The 17,428-nt window shown below is 45.0% G+C and overlaps 1 protein-coding gene across 2 annotated transcripts in view; it reads right to left on the minus strand.

Annotated features, from left to right (window-relative positions):
• The window catches only part of BCAP31 (B cell receptor associated protein 31), a 50,701-nt gene extending 33,504 nt beyond the window's left edge, over positions 1-17,197 (minus strand). The window contains exons 1-4 of one of the 2 annotated variants that reach the window (XM_083159022.1): positions 17,043-17,197; positions 13,513-13,623; positions 5,295-5,395; positions 2,638-2,782 (exon numbers count right to left, since the gene is read on the minus strand). In XM_083159022.1, the coding sequence (XP_083015148.1) occupies positions 2,638-2,782; positions 5,295-5,395; positions 13,513-13,604 (338 nt within the window). In that variant the 5' untranslated portion in view covers positions 13,605-13,623; positions 17,043-17,197. Of the gene's footprint in view, positions 1-2,637; positions 2,783-5,294; positions 5,396-13,512; positions 13,624-17,005 lie in introns of both variants that reach the window. The other variant, XM_083159021.1, reaches the window with a different exon arrangement.
• Between the last annotated feature and the right edge of the window lie 231 nt (positions 17,198-17,428).

Consider the following 17,428-nt stretch of genomic DNA (forward strand, 5'->3'; position numbering starts at 1 on the left):
GGCAACAGAGTATTGAACAGTCAACAGTGTGTCGTCTTGGTCATTAACCCTCTGTTCAAGGGACGAGATACGCTTACAATTTGTATCAGGTTGGGAGAACACTGAGGCCAATGCGTTTTCAAATTCTCGAAATTGTTGATCCGTGGGCCGCCTCAGTCGCTGAGAGGGCCGACAGAGGGGGGGGTGTCGGTCTGCGAAACCAGTTGGGAAAGACGGGGAGTTGGAGGTGTAGATGGTTTTGCAGGGGGGCTTTGGGAAGAGATGGGGGTGGGCTGTGGCCCCCCCTGGGATTTGCCTTACCATGGTAGCAGAAGAGTAAGGTTCAAAAAACCTTTGCATAACCAAGAGAGATCAGTTTAGGAGTCATCTCCCTATTTCAGAGAGATACGTAATACAATAAATTCAAAACATGGTCAACCTAGCATACATTAAAAATAAAAGAAAGGTTATCCGATAACATACAATGCGATAGGAGATATGTTCTCAACAAATAGCATAAAGTTTAAATGAGATATAGCAACGATGCGTAGATGGTTGTTCGTGGTACAGCCACTGAAGTTGGGCCTGTGCAAGGGCTGGGACCATTTTTTTCCTAGTAATCACATCTCCAGCGCCCTCGGCGTGTCCTGGAACAGTAGAAGACGGCTTGCCAAGGATATGGGAGGAGGCGTGGCCCTAGCTTATAATAAGCTCTGTCGATATGGGATTGGTTGTTGTCCAATCCAGTGGGTCCAGGTGGGACAACCGCGGTAGGTAGGTGCGGGTTGTGGGTCGCTCAAGCAGTGGTTAGAGGGCAACAGGCTTGGGATTGTAAAGGCTACCCTGTTGCAGCTTGTTGTGGGGTGTCAGGATACACCAGGTGCCACGTGACGGAGTCACAACCACTGCGGTGTAGGAGTAGGATGGCCTCCAAAAAGGACACCTGTACACAAGTCTCTTGTGGGAGGCAGCCTCAATGCGTGTTTGGCCAGGTGTGGCGGGGTAGGGTCCAAAAAAAAGGAGAGGGGGGGGGGGGTGGGAGAGCAGTGGTGGGCTCAATGGAGGCAGGTAATTGCGGTTTGGGCAATGAGCATGCTAGGGACCAGACGCCTGGTCTGGTGTAGGAGCTCCGGAGGATCTGCTGGGTATCAAAATGTTCCAAGGGCCAAACACAAAGGGGGGGGGCCTCAAGAGGGTCCCTCGGAAATTCAGTGTTAGTGGGAGGCAGTCACACTGTGAGGGTGCTCAGATGTGGAGGGCAAAAGTCCAATGGAAGGGGGCTGGGAAGATTGTGGTGTCCCCAATAGAGGCAGGTGGTTGCAGTGGGGGCTGTTGTTGATGTCCTGGGATTGCAGAGGGTCTGCTGGGTGAGTGCAGGCAGTGCAGTCAGCTGGCTTCTGGCAGCAGGGACGGTCTCGGGGGCAATGTGCGCAGGTTATAGTCATCCATCTCTGTCCCGTCGCCAAGTGCCAATTTGTGGAGGTGGCTGTCAGCGGGGGGACCTGCGGCAGCTGAGCGGTAAGTGGTGGACAGGGTGCGCGTAAATCAGCACGGATGCGGATCTTGTGCCTGCCTGATCGTGTCCCCGCCAGCACCAGGGAGTCAGCGCTATGGTGAGTTAGCAGGGGGGGGGGGGGGGGGAGAGAGAACTGGCCACATCTCCGCCTCCGAGCCGGGTGGGCTTTTGTTTGGCTGGGGGGCAGATTCGGCTAGGACGCGTATGTGAGATTGCGGCCGCGCCTTGCACTCCAATCTTGTGGAGTTGAACTCTGGTGTTTAGGGGGTGTGCGGGAGCCAGTCCCGTTGCGGGACTCTTGCCGGTTCTTATCCCCAGCTGTGGTAGTGTCATGGGGGTACGCAGGACCACTGCAGAGGCCACCAGTAACCCCTATCAGCCCACGATCCGGGAGCTCAGATTAAAAGCGTCCTCCTCAGAGCCACGCGAACCGGAAGTCCCTATGCTGGAAATATTTATGTTTGTTATGGAAATTTGAAAAATCAAAATAAAGAATTTTTTTTTTTAAATATATACTTAAATCCATGCCGCATGAAGTTATTGTGGAATTACAGCATTGGATTACACTGACTGCATAATACAAGGGTTTCTACTGCCACCATGTGGTCAGAAGATAATTAGGCAAAGTAGTAAGTGTTGGCTCAGTACGGGAGTAAAGGCTCCTCTGAGAAGGTGCACGCAATGCTTCGCTTAAGCCACCCGGTAACTTCCCAGGGTCAAATGCAATATATTGTGGTCTATCGCATGCGATCCAAGTCAAGCCGGTCCAGCTCAGAAGCATTCCAGGAGTTTGCTTCTGCAGTAGGGGTGACTTGTCGGGTCCGCGCATTGCATTGGACCCGCTGTCAGTCAGCTGCACTTTGGGTTCTTTTCCAGTGATTGATTACGGAAATCACAGGAAAATAGCCCAAACTGCAGGTGCATCGCCCAGTGTGTGGGGACCTTAAGTGTATGTATATGGGGTGCTTTTGGAAGCCCCGGACTTTCACTCAAAGCTTTATTCCTCTCCTCAGCAAGTCCGGGGAGAGGAAGGTGCTGGTTGATGTCCCATTGCTGGCATTTCTATGCCAATGTAATGGCACATTGTGTAGCTTGCTCCTTATTGAACTTAACTCTAAAAAACAAGAGAGTAATCTACTTACAAGGACAGGAGGAGGGAGAAGCCAGCAATGTACAGGTTACGCTGAGCACGGAACAGTTTCATGTGGATATGTTCCACAGCCACCGGATTGTTCTTGAGGTCCACTTGCTCTCCGACCCCATACTTCTGGATCTCACGAAACGCATCTGTGAAACAAAACAAACCCTTAATTTATTATAAAAGAGGATATCAGCACTTCCAATATACTGCAAGAGCACATCCACTTGAGCGTACAGGGATTATAGACGCATAGACCTTAAGGGGCCTACACACGGGGTGATTTCAGCTCTATTTGTAAGCATTCTGACCAGATCACTTAGAAATGGATCGCTGATTGCTCCATGCGTATAGCCCTATGCGTCAACATCACCCGCAGGGAAACACAGCACTGTTTTTCCAGTTAGATTGCGGGGCTTTGCTTATGAACAATAGGCATAGCCCCACTCTGCACAGATCGCTCAGCACACAGCGCTGTGTGCTGAAGCACATCACCCAGCATGGAGGTAGCAGTCGCCCTGTGTATAGGGCTTTAGTGGTAGGTTGGCAAGGGGTTTAACATGTTAACTTCCTGGGGGACACGGCCTTAAACTGGTGGTACAGATCTGCAGAGATCACTGTCCCAAGTACTGCAGAGTAGAACTACATTTTCAGCAGATGTAGATGGGAAAACACTGATGAGGAAATTTATACAGGTCTGTCCTGAAAATAAATCATCAATAAGTAAAATGGACACAGTCAGGCCCCCTCTCCGTATGCTCTACATTTACATACATTATGCATTGGGATAAAACAAACAACTCTCTCTTCCTTACTGCAGTACACATGCAAAGCAATATTGCTGGCTAGGGACTTGCAAATCCTGCAGGACAACTTCAGCACTGCACTGTGAGGTTAGTTCATCACTTGAAGCTCATGATACAGGGTGCCAACAGCATACGCGTGATCAGCTGCGACATCCTGACACAATGTACGGCCTGTTATAACCGCAGGAAACACCAACATGGATATTGCTGGCAATAATAAGGTATGAGAGTAGAAGGAGGCCAGGTTTTCTTCTCTAACATACTGCTCGGCTACTAACTGAATGTGACACTATATACAGCTTTTCTATGTTAAATAATCAGTACATAAAAAGGTATTCCGTTCTTATCTGCCACAACTACATACACAATCCAGGCCTGATAACCTTGTAATAAACAGCCAGGGGGTGTGAAAGTAAACAGTGGCGATGTATCCACATTCAGGCATGCGACTCCTGTAAGTAGCTTCCCATAATGCACCAGGCAGAGGAGAGCGCTAACTATTAAGACACACGTGGCAATGTATGTGTCAGTGCACAGCTTCTCCTGCTATTCCCCAAAGGCGCAGGAGGTGAAGTCTCCTCTCCTGCACAGGAACAGGTGCATCTGCTTTGAGCGAGGAGCTTGTCTTTGCAATCAAATGTAATTCTGGCTAATCCTTAAATGTCTCAAATGAACAATATTTTACATCAATACAATTTAGATATGGCCATAGAACATCTTCAATCAACTTTTATTACTCTGTGTCCTTCTCCCCCCACCTGCCTCTGGAATGTGAAATGGGGTCCAGAGAAAAAGCCAAATGTAAACAGTGAAGGAGTACAGCTCGGGGGACCCATTGACAGGCCTATAGAACGATGCTGGTGCGTGACGCTTGTAGTGTCCCCCGCAGAAGCCAGATAGTGAGGCAGAGCAGGCCAGAGGGAATGGACAAGAGCACACTTCTGGTCACTCAGTAGTGAAGGCGCCACAGAGAGTGGAGTCAACCTCCCTATAAGCCAATTCTGGATTGTCCAAAGAGTTGACACCATTATAGCGGTCTTGTAGAATCTTGTACTTTATCTACATACAAAACAAATAAAGAAATGCTATTTGCCTTTTTCTTCGCTGTATGCTCCCGCAAAAGAAAAGGCTACATACTACAGGGTTTTATCCATCTTTTTTCAGGCGGGATAAAAGCAGGACTGAAAAAGGAGTCACAATAGGCTCAACACGGACCTCCCTGTTCTCCCTCACAGAACTTAATAGAAAGCAGAGTCTGGGCTTGCTGTTATCTCCGTTCTACAGAATGCCACAAGAGCATACTCAGCACATAGCGCTGCAGAGACTGCAATAATCCCATGCAGAAAACTAATAAACATTTGCACATCGCCACCACTAATACGAGAATGAAGGAAAGCAGAGCAATGCTTTATGCTGTAGTCTTAACGGTGTTCTGTTAGCACCCCAGTGGTCAGGATACTGACGCTGGCATCCTGACTACTACCAGGAGACCTGTGCCAGAATCCCAATAAGGCTCCTGACACCGAACTCCCGGCCTCCAGGACGCCATACGGTAAGTATGTGGGCAGTTTCAGCGTGTGGCTGGGGAAGGGGGGTTAGTTCAAGACTTTAAAGGAGGAGAGGGGGGGGGGGGGGGGGGGGGGGGGAGAGCAGCTTTCCATCAACCAGCACTTGGGTACAATGATGCAGCATCAAAGAGCAGTCAATTTAGAATCTGAGTGGCCCTCAATCAACCGATTTGGAACAACTCCTCGTTATCTACCACAAATGGTCCCCGACTCTCTGCAACCACCATCACCGGATCATCGTAGTGGCAGACGCTCAGTGACAGACCAACATTTACTGATGCACTTACCTAGCAGAAGCAGCAATAAGATCACTATTAGGACCACAAAGAAAGTGTTTCCATATGTCACTATTAGCTGCACCAAGCGAGATTTGAAAATTTTCTGCCATCTGCAAAAAACAAAATGAAGCATTATTTTGTCGCAGTGCCTGATATCACCATAAGCCAGTGGTTCCCAAACTGTGTGCCTAGGCTCCCTGGGGTGCCTCACGACACTTGCAGGGGTGCCTTGGATTGGTGGACCAAGATCAATTCATATTATTTATGGCCAATGTACCAGGCAAAACCAGTGCTTGTGGCTGCCAATCATAACATATGTGGACAAACAAAAGCAAAACCTGTCCCTCACCAGATAACTGTGACATATAAATACAATGCACTTAATTTCTGAATTTCTCGATAAGAAGCATTTGGCCTAGGGGTGCCATGAAAATATTTTGATGCTCTAGGGTGCCGTGATTCAAAAAAGTTTGGGAACCACTGCCATAAGCAATGGTGTACATTTTGATCTAGACTCCGTTAGTATCATTAAACCCTTCAGTGGTGGGTTTTCCTGGGTGCACCACTTCAGGCACTGCCTTCTGCAGCAGCCCATGCTCCCCTGGGGCTGCTGCACGGTGGGGGGGGGGGGGCTTGAGTGATGTGTGTGTGCACCAGTGGGGGAACCACTGGCGCACAGTAGTATGCCCGGGAGAGCCAAAGAGCTTATAAATATAGCGACACCAATTGGCACAGTTCTGTTCAGAGAATACGGATCAATCCAATTATCCACAAGGATCTTGTGGATTTATGGCAACCTGCTCCCGCCTAAAGAGGTCCGTAATATTCAGCATGGATCGCTAATCAGAGAATTAGCATGTGCAAGGGGATATAGCAACAGAACATACACATGGATTGTAACAATTCCCTTGCAGTTTTCTGGAAGTGGTTGGAAAAATGTAGGCGTGCCCAGTCATTTCTGAGGAGGGTCCATGACGTTAGCAATGACCACTTCCAGTCTGTCTCAGTCACATATTAGTGGAATTCACAGACCTACTCAGATTTGCACAGACAACAGAAACTGATAGTTCGGGAACTGCAAAAGGATTAGCAATTGGATAGGGAATAGTGATCTATTCGCAATTTAACAAGGGGCGTTTTCTCTTTCTGTTTGGGCAGTGGTTTTCAGTCCACTGCAAATTCTCATATTAACCCCTTCCCGACGCAGCATGTTTTTGCCTTCCTGACAGAGGCCTTTTTTTCAAATCTGACATGTATCACTTAAGTGGGGATAACTTTTTTTTGCTTTTACTTATCCCAGTGATTTTGAGATTGTTTTCCCGTGACACATTGTACTTTAAATTAGTGGTAAATTTTGGTCGATACAATTTTTTTTTTTTTGTGAAAAATACCAAAATGTCGTAAAAAAATGGAACATTTTGCTATTTGCAAAATGTTACATTTTCTGCTTGTGAGACAAATAATCATACCACTCAAAATAGTTAATAACTAACAAAGACCATATCTATACTTTATTAAAAAAATCATTATTTCAACCTCCTTTAATTTTTTTGGACACTAGGGGGCAGCAGCGTCTAATTTTTACACAACACGCAGTTTAACGCTGTTTTTGGCTGTTCATGTTTGAACAGCCAATCACAGCGATCGCCCATGACGGGGGGCATAGCTGCCCCCCCTGGGCAATGAGGGAGGATGTCTGCTGTCAGGGACAGCAGACATCATCCCTCTGTCACCGCGTCTCTGGACGCGGTGGCACTTTAAAGTCATGACGTATATATACGTCATGTGTCGGGAAGTACATCCCGGCCATGACGTATATATACGTCAAATGTCGGGAAGGGGTTAAACCCCGTTCTCACTGCAGGCAAATTCCGGGGTCTAGCATGTCGACCCGGAAATTTGCCTTTTAACACTTTTTTTTTTGCAGTGTGAACGGGTCGCATACCCGGATCTCATACACTGGTAAAACCCTTCTTTTTACCCGTGTTTGACATCTGGGTATGAAGACACGAGTTGACCCGTTCTAACTGCATAAAAACCTGTGTTAAAAGGCAAATTACTGGGTAGAACTTCTTCACCCGGGAATTTGCCTTGCAGTGAGAATGGGGGTCCGTCCCTGCAGTCCCGGGATTTTAATGCCGTGTAAAAAAACATGTATTTCTCACTCTCAGTGAGAACACGGTATTAGTGATCCTTTCCAAATGTACTGTGCAAATTTGGCAAATCTGATTTCAGCCAGCAAAGGGTGCGAGATCAGGTGACTTTGCCGCAGTTAAATAAAGAGGCACGGCAACATCACATAGCACCCTTTACAAACAATAGGACTGACTACTATGTGTCATTTATGTCCATCCCTTGCAAACTGGAAAGTGCTGTCTAAATTACCCAACATACAAGCTCTCCCACCACAGGGCTAATTTTGTCAGAGTGCAATTAGTCTACCAGTAGGTCTTTTGGGATGTTGGAGGAAACTGGATGCAAACAGGAGAACATACTCCAGAGAGATCGCACTATGCTGTGAATCAATAATGCTAACCACTATGCCATCATGCTAGCCTGAAAGTGAAGTACAGCACAGCCCTGATTTGCATTACTATGAAACAGAAACACATTATTTGCAGAGAATTCAGACTTCTAGCTGCTCTCACACACAAAGATCACAGCATCTGTCCTGAAACAAACAAATCCATTGTGTTCCCATGACAAAAATGGACACTAAGGCCAAACACCCATGTCACACAATGGATGTTAGTACACGCAGCGCATGATCATGCAGGTAGGCAGTGGTTGCCCACTCACCACATTTCTGAGCACGTCCATAGAAAAAAAGGATGATTGAGAAAGCTCAGGCATTACATTGGTAAATGAGGCCAATTTAATAAAAAACATGTGATGCCAGCATAATAATCCTACACTCAACCCTACAGCTTATTTCTATTTTGGTTATGCAAAGTAAGTCACCCTCCATCTGCATATCCTTCACTTATTTGGGATGCATGATACTGCCCTATCCTGGCCGTCTTCCAACCACTCCTTCTCCTATCATGACTTCACATCCACTAACAGAAGGGGGTCCTTCAAGGTTCTGTTCTAGAACCTCTCCTACTCTCATTTTATACATTCTTTAATTGAGTTCATCAACTCGTTTGGCCTCCAATATGATCTCTATGGTACACAGAACTTTCCTCCCTTGACCTCTCCCCCGATCCTTACTCGGATCTGCAACTGTCTCTGCTATTTTCACCTAGATGCCGCCACTCTTTCCATCAAGTATAATCTTAATTTCCACAATTTAATGATCTGTTAACGGAACAACTATCTTCTCTAGCCCTCAAGTACGCCAACTTGGGAGTTCTCCTCGACTCCTCCTTCAACACATTCAGTACTTCTCGCAGTCCTGTCATTTTATTATCAAACATTCTCACCCAGGATGCTAGCAAAATACTCATCCACTCACTGGTCATCTCCAGATTTGACTACTGAATCCTCCTCCTATTTGGCCTCCTACTGCCTTCTCCACAGATCAGTCTGATCTATGCTGTCTGGCACACTATGGCCCTCATTCAGATCTGATCGCAATACTAATTTGTTCTAAAAATGGGCAAAACCATGTGCACTGCAGATGGGGCAGATGCAACATGCATAGAGAGTTAGATTTGTGTGTGATTTTGCTTCTATGCAGGGTAAATACTGGCTGCATTATTTTTACACTGCAATTTAGATTTAATTTTCAACACATCCCAACCAAATTTAAATCCCTCTGCACGTTACACCTGCCCCACCTGCAGTGCACATGATGTTGCCCATTTTGAGAAAAAAAATTGTACTGCGATCAGATCTGAATAAGGGCCTATGTCCACCTCTCCTCTTGCAAGCCCTACACAAGCTCTCCTTAGCCTTCAGAATATGAATCAAAAGTCTCTCACCTATAAGGCCATCCCCCATTTACATCTTTGACATTATATCCCTTCAGACTCCTGCCCATCCTTTTTTTCTCTACAAACGCACACCACCTCTCCATGTTGCCCGTGCTATACTCTACCTCTGGAATTCTCCATCTCTCAACAAAACTTCAAACATGGTCGATTCAATATACCATAACTAAATCCCACATTGCTAGTCAGTCACAGCATGTGTGCAATGTGGCTGTGAGGTATCTGTAGGCTTTCAGCAATGCTGGGGGGTGAAAAATGGGATTGGACATAATTCATGTGGAAAAAGCTCAAAATGTACAGCTCTACAGAAAAGACACTACCCCCTAAATAAATTATTTCAAAACTTACAACTGACATTACATATAGTAGCTTGACCCTCAGATTTAGCAGCATATAAACAGGAGGAGTTCTGTAATTTAACAAGAAATTATATCTTGACTAAACTAATACAACCTGGATCAGAGGCTAGGGGGTGAGCACGGACAGACATCAAATACTGTACAGCGTGATCACACTTCTCCAGGAGACAGCATGCATGATGGTACTTGATCCCAACCAGGAGGCAAATTCTCCCAGTCAGGGATTTGAATATGCTGGATGCAATGTGAAAAATACAGGAATGCTTCACACGCATGGGAGTAATGACTGGTAAAAATATTCTGGGTAAAAATACCTAATGTGCTTATAGAACCATAACAAAAGGCAGTTATAAGTCTATGACAACCCATGTACCAAGACAAATGTATCCTGCGTTTCTGGATAACACCGGCAGACTAAATTAAAAGGCGCATAATCGCAACTGAAGAATTGGGAGAAGACAACAACTATTCCTAGTTTCTACTGGAACTGTACAACATAGATTTTGGCAAAGTGCCTCAAAGCAAACAAGAACTACCAATATTAAGATACAGTACCTCATTTGTAAAGCACTAAGTGCTCATAAGCTGTACTCATAGTTACATAGTAGGTGAGGCTGAATAAAGACTTGCGTCCATCTAGTTCAACCTATGTTTATAGTAGCTTATCCCTTATTGTATAGTATGTTCTGATATTTAAAGACAGATTATGTTACTTATTCATACCTATGGATGTTTAACCAATAAATGTTTATCCAACCTTATTTTAAATGTATTTATAGTGTCTGCCGACACCACTTCTCCAGGAAGAGAGTCCAAAGTTTGACTGTTCTGACTGTAAAGAAATTTTTTCATCTTAATGAACAAAATCTTTTTTTCTTCTAATCTAAACTCGTGCTCTCGCATCCTAGATTCCTTTCTAGTAGAAAAAAGGGTGTTTGACAGTTCCTTATATTGGCCCCTAATATATTTATACATGTTAAGCATACCCCCCCTAAACGTATTTTCTCTAGTTCTTTCAGGCGCTCCTTCTTTGTGTCTCTCCTTCAAATGTATCTTAGAGGGTTACTCATATGACATGTAAGGAAAAGACAATAATATAGTGTAAAACCATAAAACCAAATATAAATTCTAAGTGGTGTTTTAAGATGGGAACCGTACCCTAATGAATTGTCCACCAATTAAGTAGACAATCTGCGCATGTGGTTAGTAAATCTGGAAAAACAGGTCCTCAAATGTGGTCCTCCTTTCTCCATGATTATCCCGTGAATAGAGAATATACAAAGAAATATCAGAATGAGATGTCTGCTTAAACAGAAGCAGACTCAAACAGCATGGATGGTAATTACTTCAGGCGTCCCTGGATGCTGGTGGATCTCCCGGTCCTGGTGGTCTGTCCAAAGCTCATAAGTCCCCTCCGCCGGGATGAGCTTTGGACAGACCACCAGGACCGGGAGATCCACCAGCATCCAGGGACGCCTGAAGTAATTACCATCCATGCTGTTTGAGTCTGCTTCTGTTTAAGCAGACATCTCATTCTGATATTTCTTTGTATATTCTCTATTCACGGGATAATCATGGAGAAAGGAGGACCACATTTGAGGACCTGTTTTTCCAGATTTACTAACCACATGCGCAGATTGTCTACTTAATTGGTGGACAATTCATTAGGGTACGGTTCCCATCTTAAAACACCACTTAGAATTTATATTTGGTTTTATGGTTTTACACTATATTATTGTCTTTTCCTTACATGTCATATGAGTAACCCTCTAAGATACATTTGAAGGAGAGACACAAAGAAGGAGCGCCTGAAAGAACTGTCGGTATTTTTTCTGTTGTGGTTCTATGTGTAGTGTGTTTGGTGACACTTGCCGTGCAGGTCAGGCTGCTCCGCAGCGCAGTATTTAATTTAAAAAAAAACCATTGTTGTATTTTCTCTAGTGTAAATAGTCCCAAATTGTTTAATCTTTCCTCGTAGCTTAAATTCTCCATTCCCCTAATAAGCTTTGTTGCTCTTCTTTGGATTTTTTCTAATTCTATGATGTCCTTTTTATAGTGCGGGGCCCAGAACTGCACTGCATATTCGAGGTGCGGTCTAACCAATGATTTGTACAGAGGCATAATTACTTTAGAGTCCCTAGTTTCCATGCCCCTTTTAATACATGCGAGAATTTTGTTGGCCTTTTTGTTGTTATATTACATTGAGCACTACACCCCAGTTTGTTGTCTATTTGAACTCCTAGATCCTTTTCGAGCACTGAATTACCCAATTCATCCCCGCTTAGGTTATAACTAGCACACTGGTTATGTCTCCCAAGGTGTATGACCTTGCATTTGTCCACATTGAACCTCATCTTCCACTTTTTTGCCCACTCGTCTAGATTGTCAAGATCATTTTGAAGCATGGTGACATCTTCTGATGATTTAATAACTCTGCTCAGTTTTGTGTCGTCCGCAAAGATGGATACATTGCTGAGTAACCCCATCCCAATATCGTTTATAAAAACGTTAAACAAAATGGGTCCTAGAACCGAACCCTGTGGCACTCCACTTATCACTGGTATATTTGATACGGCACTGTTCACGACCACTCTTTGTTCCCTATTACACAGCCAGTTCCCTACCCATCTGCAGATATTTGCCCCTAATCCCATGTCCTTCATTTTATTTATCAACCTCTTGTGTGGTACAAAAATCTAGGAAAATCACATTTACAGCGTTTCCATTATCAAGGTTTTTGCCAACCTCTTCATAGAAACCAAGTAGATTAGTTTGGCATGAACGATTTTTCACAAACCCATGCTGGTTATTACGGAGTAAATTATGAAGGTCTAAATATTCCTAGATACCATCTCTTAAAAATCCTTCAAATAGTTTACCCACTACTGATGTTAAACTAACAGGTCTGTAATTAGCCGGATCCTCCTTTTTTGAATAATGGCACTACCTCTGCTATTCTCCAGTCTTTTGGTACCTTTCCTGATGATAGTGAATTGTCAAAGATATAATGTAGAGGGGAAGCCAATTCCTCCCTTAATTCCATTAGTACCCTAGGATGAATCCCATCTGGCCCAGGTGATTTATTGGTTTTGCTGAGCCTCAATATAATTTCCTCGGTAGAGAAATCAATATTGAGGTGCGGCTTGTTCATCCCATTTGTGGTATGTGTGCGTTCCACAGTCTGCTCTCCCCTAGTAAACACTGATGAGAAGAACTCATTTAACAGTTCTGCTTTTCCCTTGTCCTCCGTAAAACTTCTTTCCAGTGATATCGGTTACTGGGCCTATGTTGTCCCTAATTATACGTTTACTATTTATGTATTTGAAAAACTGCTTGGGGCTAGTTTTGCTTTCAGTGGCTATGCGCTCTTCAAAATCCCTTTTAGCTACTTTGATTGCCCCTTTGCAAATTTTGTTTGATTCTTTGTATTTGGTGAACTCCTCCTCATTTATGTTATTTTTATAGAATTTAAATGCTCTTGTTTTATTGTTGACCTAACTTTTTTGTCCAACCATGGTGGCTTTTTTTTTTAAATTGAATTTACCCTTAGTTACTCCTTTAAGAAGATGAGATTCTAGGTATGAGTGGAACAGTCGGTGGTCTTATATGGTGGCGATTCCGCTAGGATTACAGCAGAGCAGGGTGCCGTAATCTCTAATGTGGGTGGGCTCAGCTCCCACCATCACTGATAAGGGAGTAGGGCTCCTCCCAAGCTCTCTGGTTAATGTGAAAAGATGCCATAAGCATTGCATCTTTTCGCGAGGCGACGGACATGCAGGCTGTTTTAGCAGGGTTGCATTATGCACTTTAAAAAAAATCATGCAGCCTAGCATGAACACTATATGGTATATCAAATAAAGGTGTACTCTCTATCCAAAAAGGCATTTGAAAACACTGGAAGAAGAACTAGGAGTTACTAAGGGATGCTGGTACCTTGTTGGGGAAATGAAAGGAACGCACAGGAGCAAGACTATGAACACCTCTGCATAGAGGAAGGTTGCTACCGCTGTCCACTGCAGACTCATGGTTCAGCAATTCTATTACCTGCAGCAGGAAACATTAACATAGGAAGTTAAGTAAGTAACAGTACATACATAACAGTATTGCTCATGTATCACTAGGTACAAAGAAAAAAAATTCCCAACTTATTTTATTTGCTTTGTAAAAAACATCACTGCTTATTTATCTACACAATAATATTATTCACAAGAATAACATTCATAATACTGCTTGGTCAGTATAACAGTTGCCAAACTCATCATGACCACTGGGATGTTGACCGCATTTCCTATGGAGACATAGCTGTAGAAGTAGTATCTTACAAGCCCTATCCCGCAGTTTATTACAACTTCCGGTGGGGCCGGGGATGGTCGCATGCACGTGGAGCTCCGGTCCCCCATCCACGGAGCTCCACCATCCCTGGCTTCCGGAGCAGCGGGGGGTGAGGAGAGGGAAGAGGCAGCGCTGCCCACCCCTGGCAGCGAGCAGTGGCGAGAGCCGCAAACCGCTGGAGCAGCAGCGGGACGGTCAGTACCATTGACCTGTGGGTGGGTGGCCCCCCCTGCTGGGGTTGGAGAGGAAACCACACTGGGAGCTCCAGCTACATCCACAGAGCTCCCATCCCCGGCCCCCCAGTCCCACTGCGGGATCGCAAGTTGAGACGGCCAACAGGAGTGAAGAGGAAAGAGGGCCGGGATCCCCTCAGGCAGTGGCAGTCCGGCCTAGCGGAGGCCCCACGCAGAGGTCTGCAGGCGTCTATCCCGCGACCCTGACATCCAGGCTCCCATCGGTGGTAGAGGTGAGAAGAAGCTACGGGAGGGCACCAGCGGTGCCCCCAGGAGACATTGTGGCATGGATCTCAGCCCAGAGAGGGCCCAACTCCAGCCCCAGGCATCACTGACTCTGCCCAGGCCTCCCTGATTCTCTCTCCCACACCCATCAACTACAGCCATCAGTGACTCTCCTCCCCTCCCCCTCTGCTACCCACAGCTCCTTCTACAGGAAGAAGCAAGATGGCGCTGCAATAGCTGCCTAGGAACTGTGCACTCAACCATATGTATCCCGTGTCCCCTATGTGAAACCTGTACTGTCTCTGTTACAACTGGGCTGTCTTTGCACACTATTACCTCATGCTGTGCTCATACTGTTACCCACCTGGCTGCTGCAACGACCAGTGGCGCCACTGATGGCTCCCTAAGCGCTGTGCAGCTTGGCAGGAATGTTTTCCCTGTGTGATAACTGTACTGTCCCTGCTTATATTGTTCCCACCTGGCTGCTGCAACGACCAGTGTCGCCACTGATGGCTGCCTAGGTGCCGCTCAATGGGCATGTTCCCCCTGCATGTAATGTCCCAATGTAACGTATGTAATTTCATCCCTGCTTGATGCTGCACTAAAATCCACAAAAAAATCCTAGTGTGCACAAGCACACATGGCCAATAAAGTTGATTCTATTCTATTCCCTCGGGCTGCGGAAACTGACAATGGTTTTTATAAACGCTAAAGTACAGAACAATATTTTCATTAACATTTTTACAATTCCTCTGGAATACTGACAGTTAATATTTGTGCCAGTGCAACAAATATATTGAGGTTCATTCAGCTGCGGTTGCAAGTGGGAAATCATCAAGCAACAACAGATATTCAGTACTTTGCGCATGAGATGAACCAGTTCTGTGAGAACTGGTCCTGTGGCATCGGAAGTAGGAAGCACTGATAGTCTGCTGTCATGTGATGATGGAGGGGTGGTGACAGCCTCAGCTTGTGAATATGAATGCATCTCACTGGCATTTAAGGATGGGAAGTGGCCAGACATCTTTGTTGCAGGATAAGGTTCCTAGTCGGCGAGATAGGTGACTTGCATGGCACCAAAGAATGTGGTAAGGTGCCCAATGGTGGGAGAGATCCAATGCTGTATCCTAGCTAGCAACAACACCTGAAAGCCTATTTATTTATAAAAACTTAGTACATGGAGGGGGGGGGGGGGGGGGGGGGAATTCACTTGTTTTTTTAGCACATTTAAGTAATGGGCACCAGACCCTCGATATTCAATTGTTGTGCAGACGGGTGTGAGTGGCATAGGCCCTAATCTTGCCCAAATGCACCGGGTTTAGATACTTAAAATGGCTAAAGGGTGTGCTGCCACAATGGCAGTTTGGGCATCCAAATCCCAATTTTGAAAATATTTTTGCTCACCACCTCAGGATGGTGCAAGCAGAAATAATGTATGCACACAGTAGTCGCTATCAGCACAAAGAACTGAATAACTCCCATGATTTTAGGTGGGTGCTCAAAAACAAATAGGTTCACCCCATTTCAAGTTGCTTCTATTTTTGAAGTCATAAGTTGCCAAGTGCATTATGAAAAAAAAAAAATTATATTTTAAAGTGCCAATAAAAAAACAAACAAACAAAAAAAACCCTTCCTGCACCTTTAAATTTAGGTAAGTTTTACTTTACTTCTTCTAGTGCTTTATAAATATTAATTTATTGCAGGTTAAAGAGAGAAAAGAACGTAAAAAAAAAAAATGTAAAATGCAATTAGTCAATACTGAGAAAACAGGATAATGGCAAATTACCAAAATACTATTTCCCCATTTCAATTGTGCAATAAGCAAATTGTTCTTCTAATGTCCCAAATGTGACAGCTGGCCAGCCTATTAGACAATGAAGAGAGGTTCTTGCACAAATAGAAATCGGGACTTTGGTGGGTGGTGAAAGGTCACAGAGATTGTGCGATGTATTGCCCAGATAACGCCAACACCAGGCTCAATAGCCTGAATATCACATACAGAGGTTTGTACCACCCTGCACCCTTGAAAACCTTTGCTGTGCATCTTTCCTGCCTGGGGTCTTGCTCTCTATTTTGGGATTAGTGATGGACATCGAAAGCCCACCATTCAATAATGGCTGGACTTCGGCCATCACATTTTTTTGATGCAATGGTAACTAATCATCGCATCAAAAAAGAGTTCAATAGAAAAACAATTAATTTAATTTGTGCATGGACAAAATAAAAAACAGTTTGCACACACAGCATGGCCGGCCACGGATGGGACTGGTGGTGGAACCCAGTGCAAGCATCAGAACATCAAAAATTTTCCATTCGATGGCAGCAAACTTCGGTTTGCTGCGATTGAATGGTAAAAATAGGAACATAAATTAAAACCATTGATGTTTAAAATGGAGACAGATAAACTACCAACCAGCCCCTAGATGGCATCTTTACAGACAGTTGGGAGCTGATTAGTTGGTACTTTATCTCACTCCACGTTCTCATTCTCCAAGGTTTGATACATATAGCACCCTGAGGTGGGACTACATGTACGTCAAGCTATATACAGCATTACCACCAGAACAGCGTTCTGAGGCTTGGGAGGATTAGTAGCAGCGCAGGGACGTGCCATGTATGTTGGTATGTGCCCTCACCCTACAGCCGCTGTAATACACCAGACACGGATCCCACCTGACGCCTCGTCGGCAGCTTGAGCTTCCCACACTAGTCTGCTGACAGTGACACCACGACCAAATACAGACAGGCGCTTCCGGATTCCAGCGTGCTGCTGCTGCGCCTGCTCTCAGGGTTTACACTGTCAGCACTGCAGCGCCGCCAACACACGCAGCCACTTCCGGCGTGTAGCTCAGTCCTCCAATCAGGGTAGGAGTTTTTTTTTTCTTGATTAAACTTTATTGTAACAGAAACAGTCTGACTAGGAAGTAGAGTATGCGACGGAGATGGGCAAAGTGACTCACTAAAGAGAGCGGTGAATGATCTCTTGACCGATCAGTGACAAGAACCGGCTCTTTCTGACGGCACACTGCCTCACTTTGAAAAAAACATCCCATTTGAAA

The sequence above is a fragment of the Crinia signifera genome, chromosome 9, assembly GCF_055691185.1.
Source record: "Crinia signifera chromosome 9, ASM5569118v1, whole genome shotgun sequence".
NCBI classification, from domain to species: domain Eukaryota; kingdom Metazoa; phylum Chordata; class Amphibia; order Anura; family Myobatrachidae; genus Crinia; species Crinia signifera.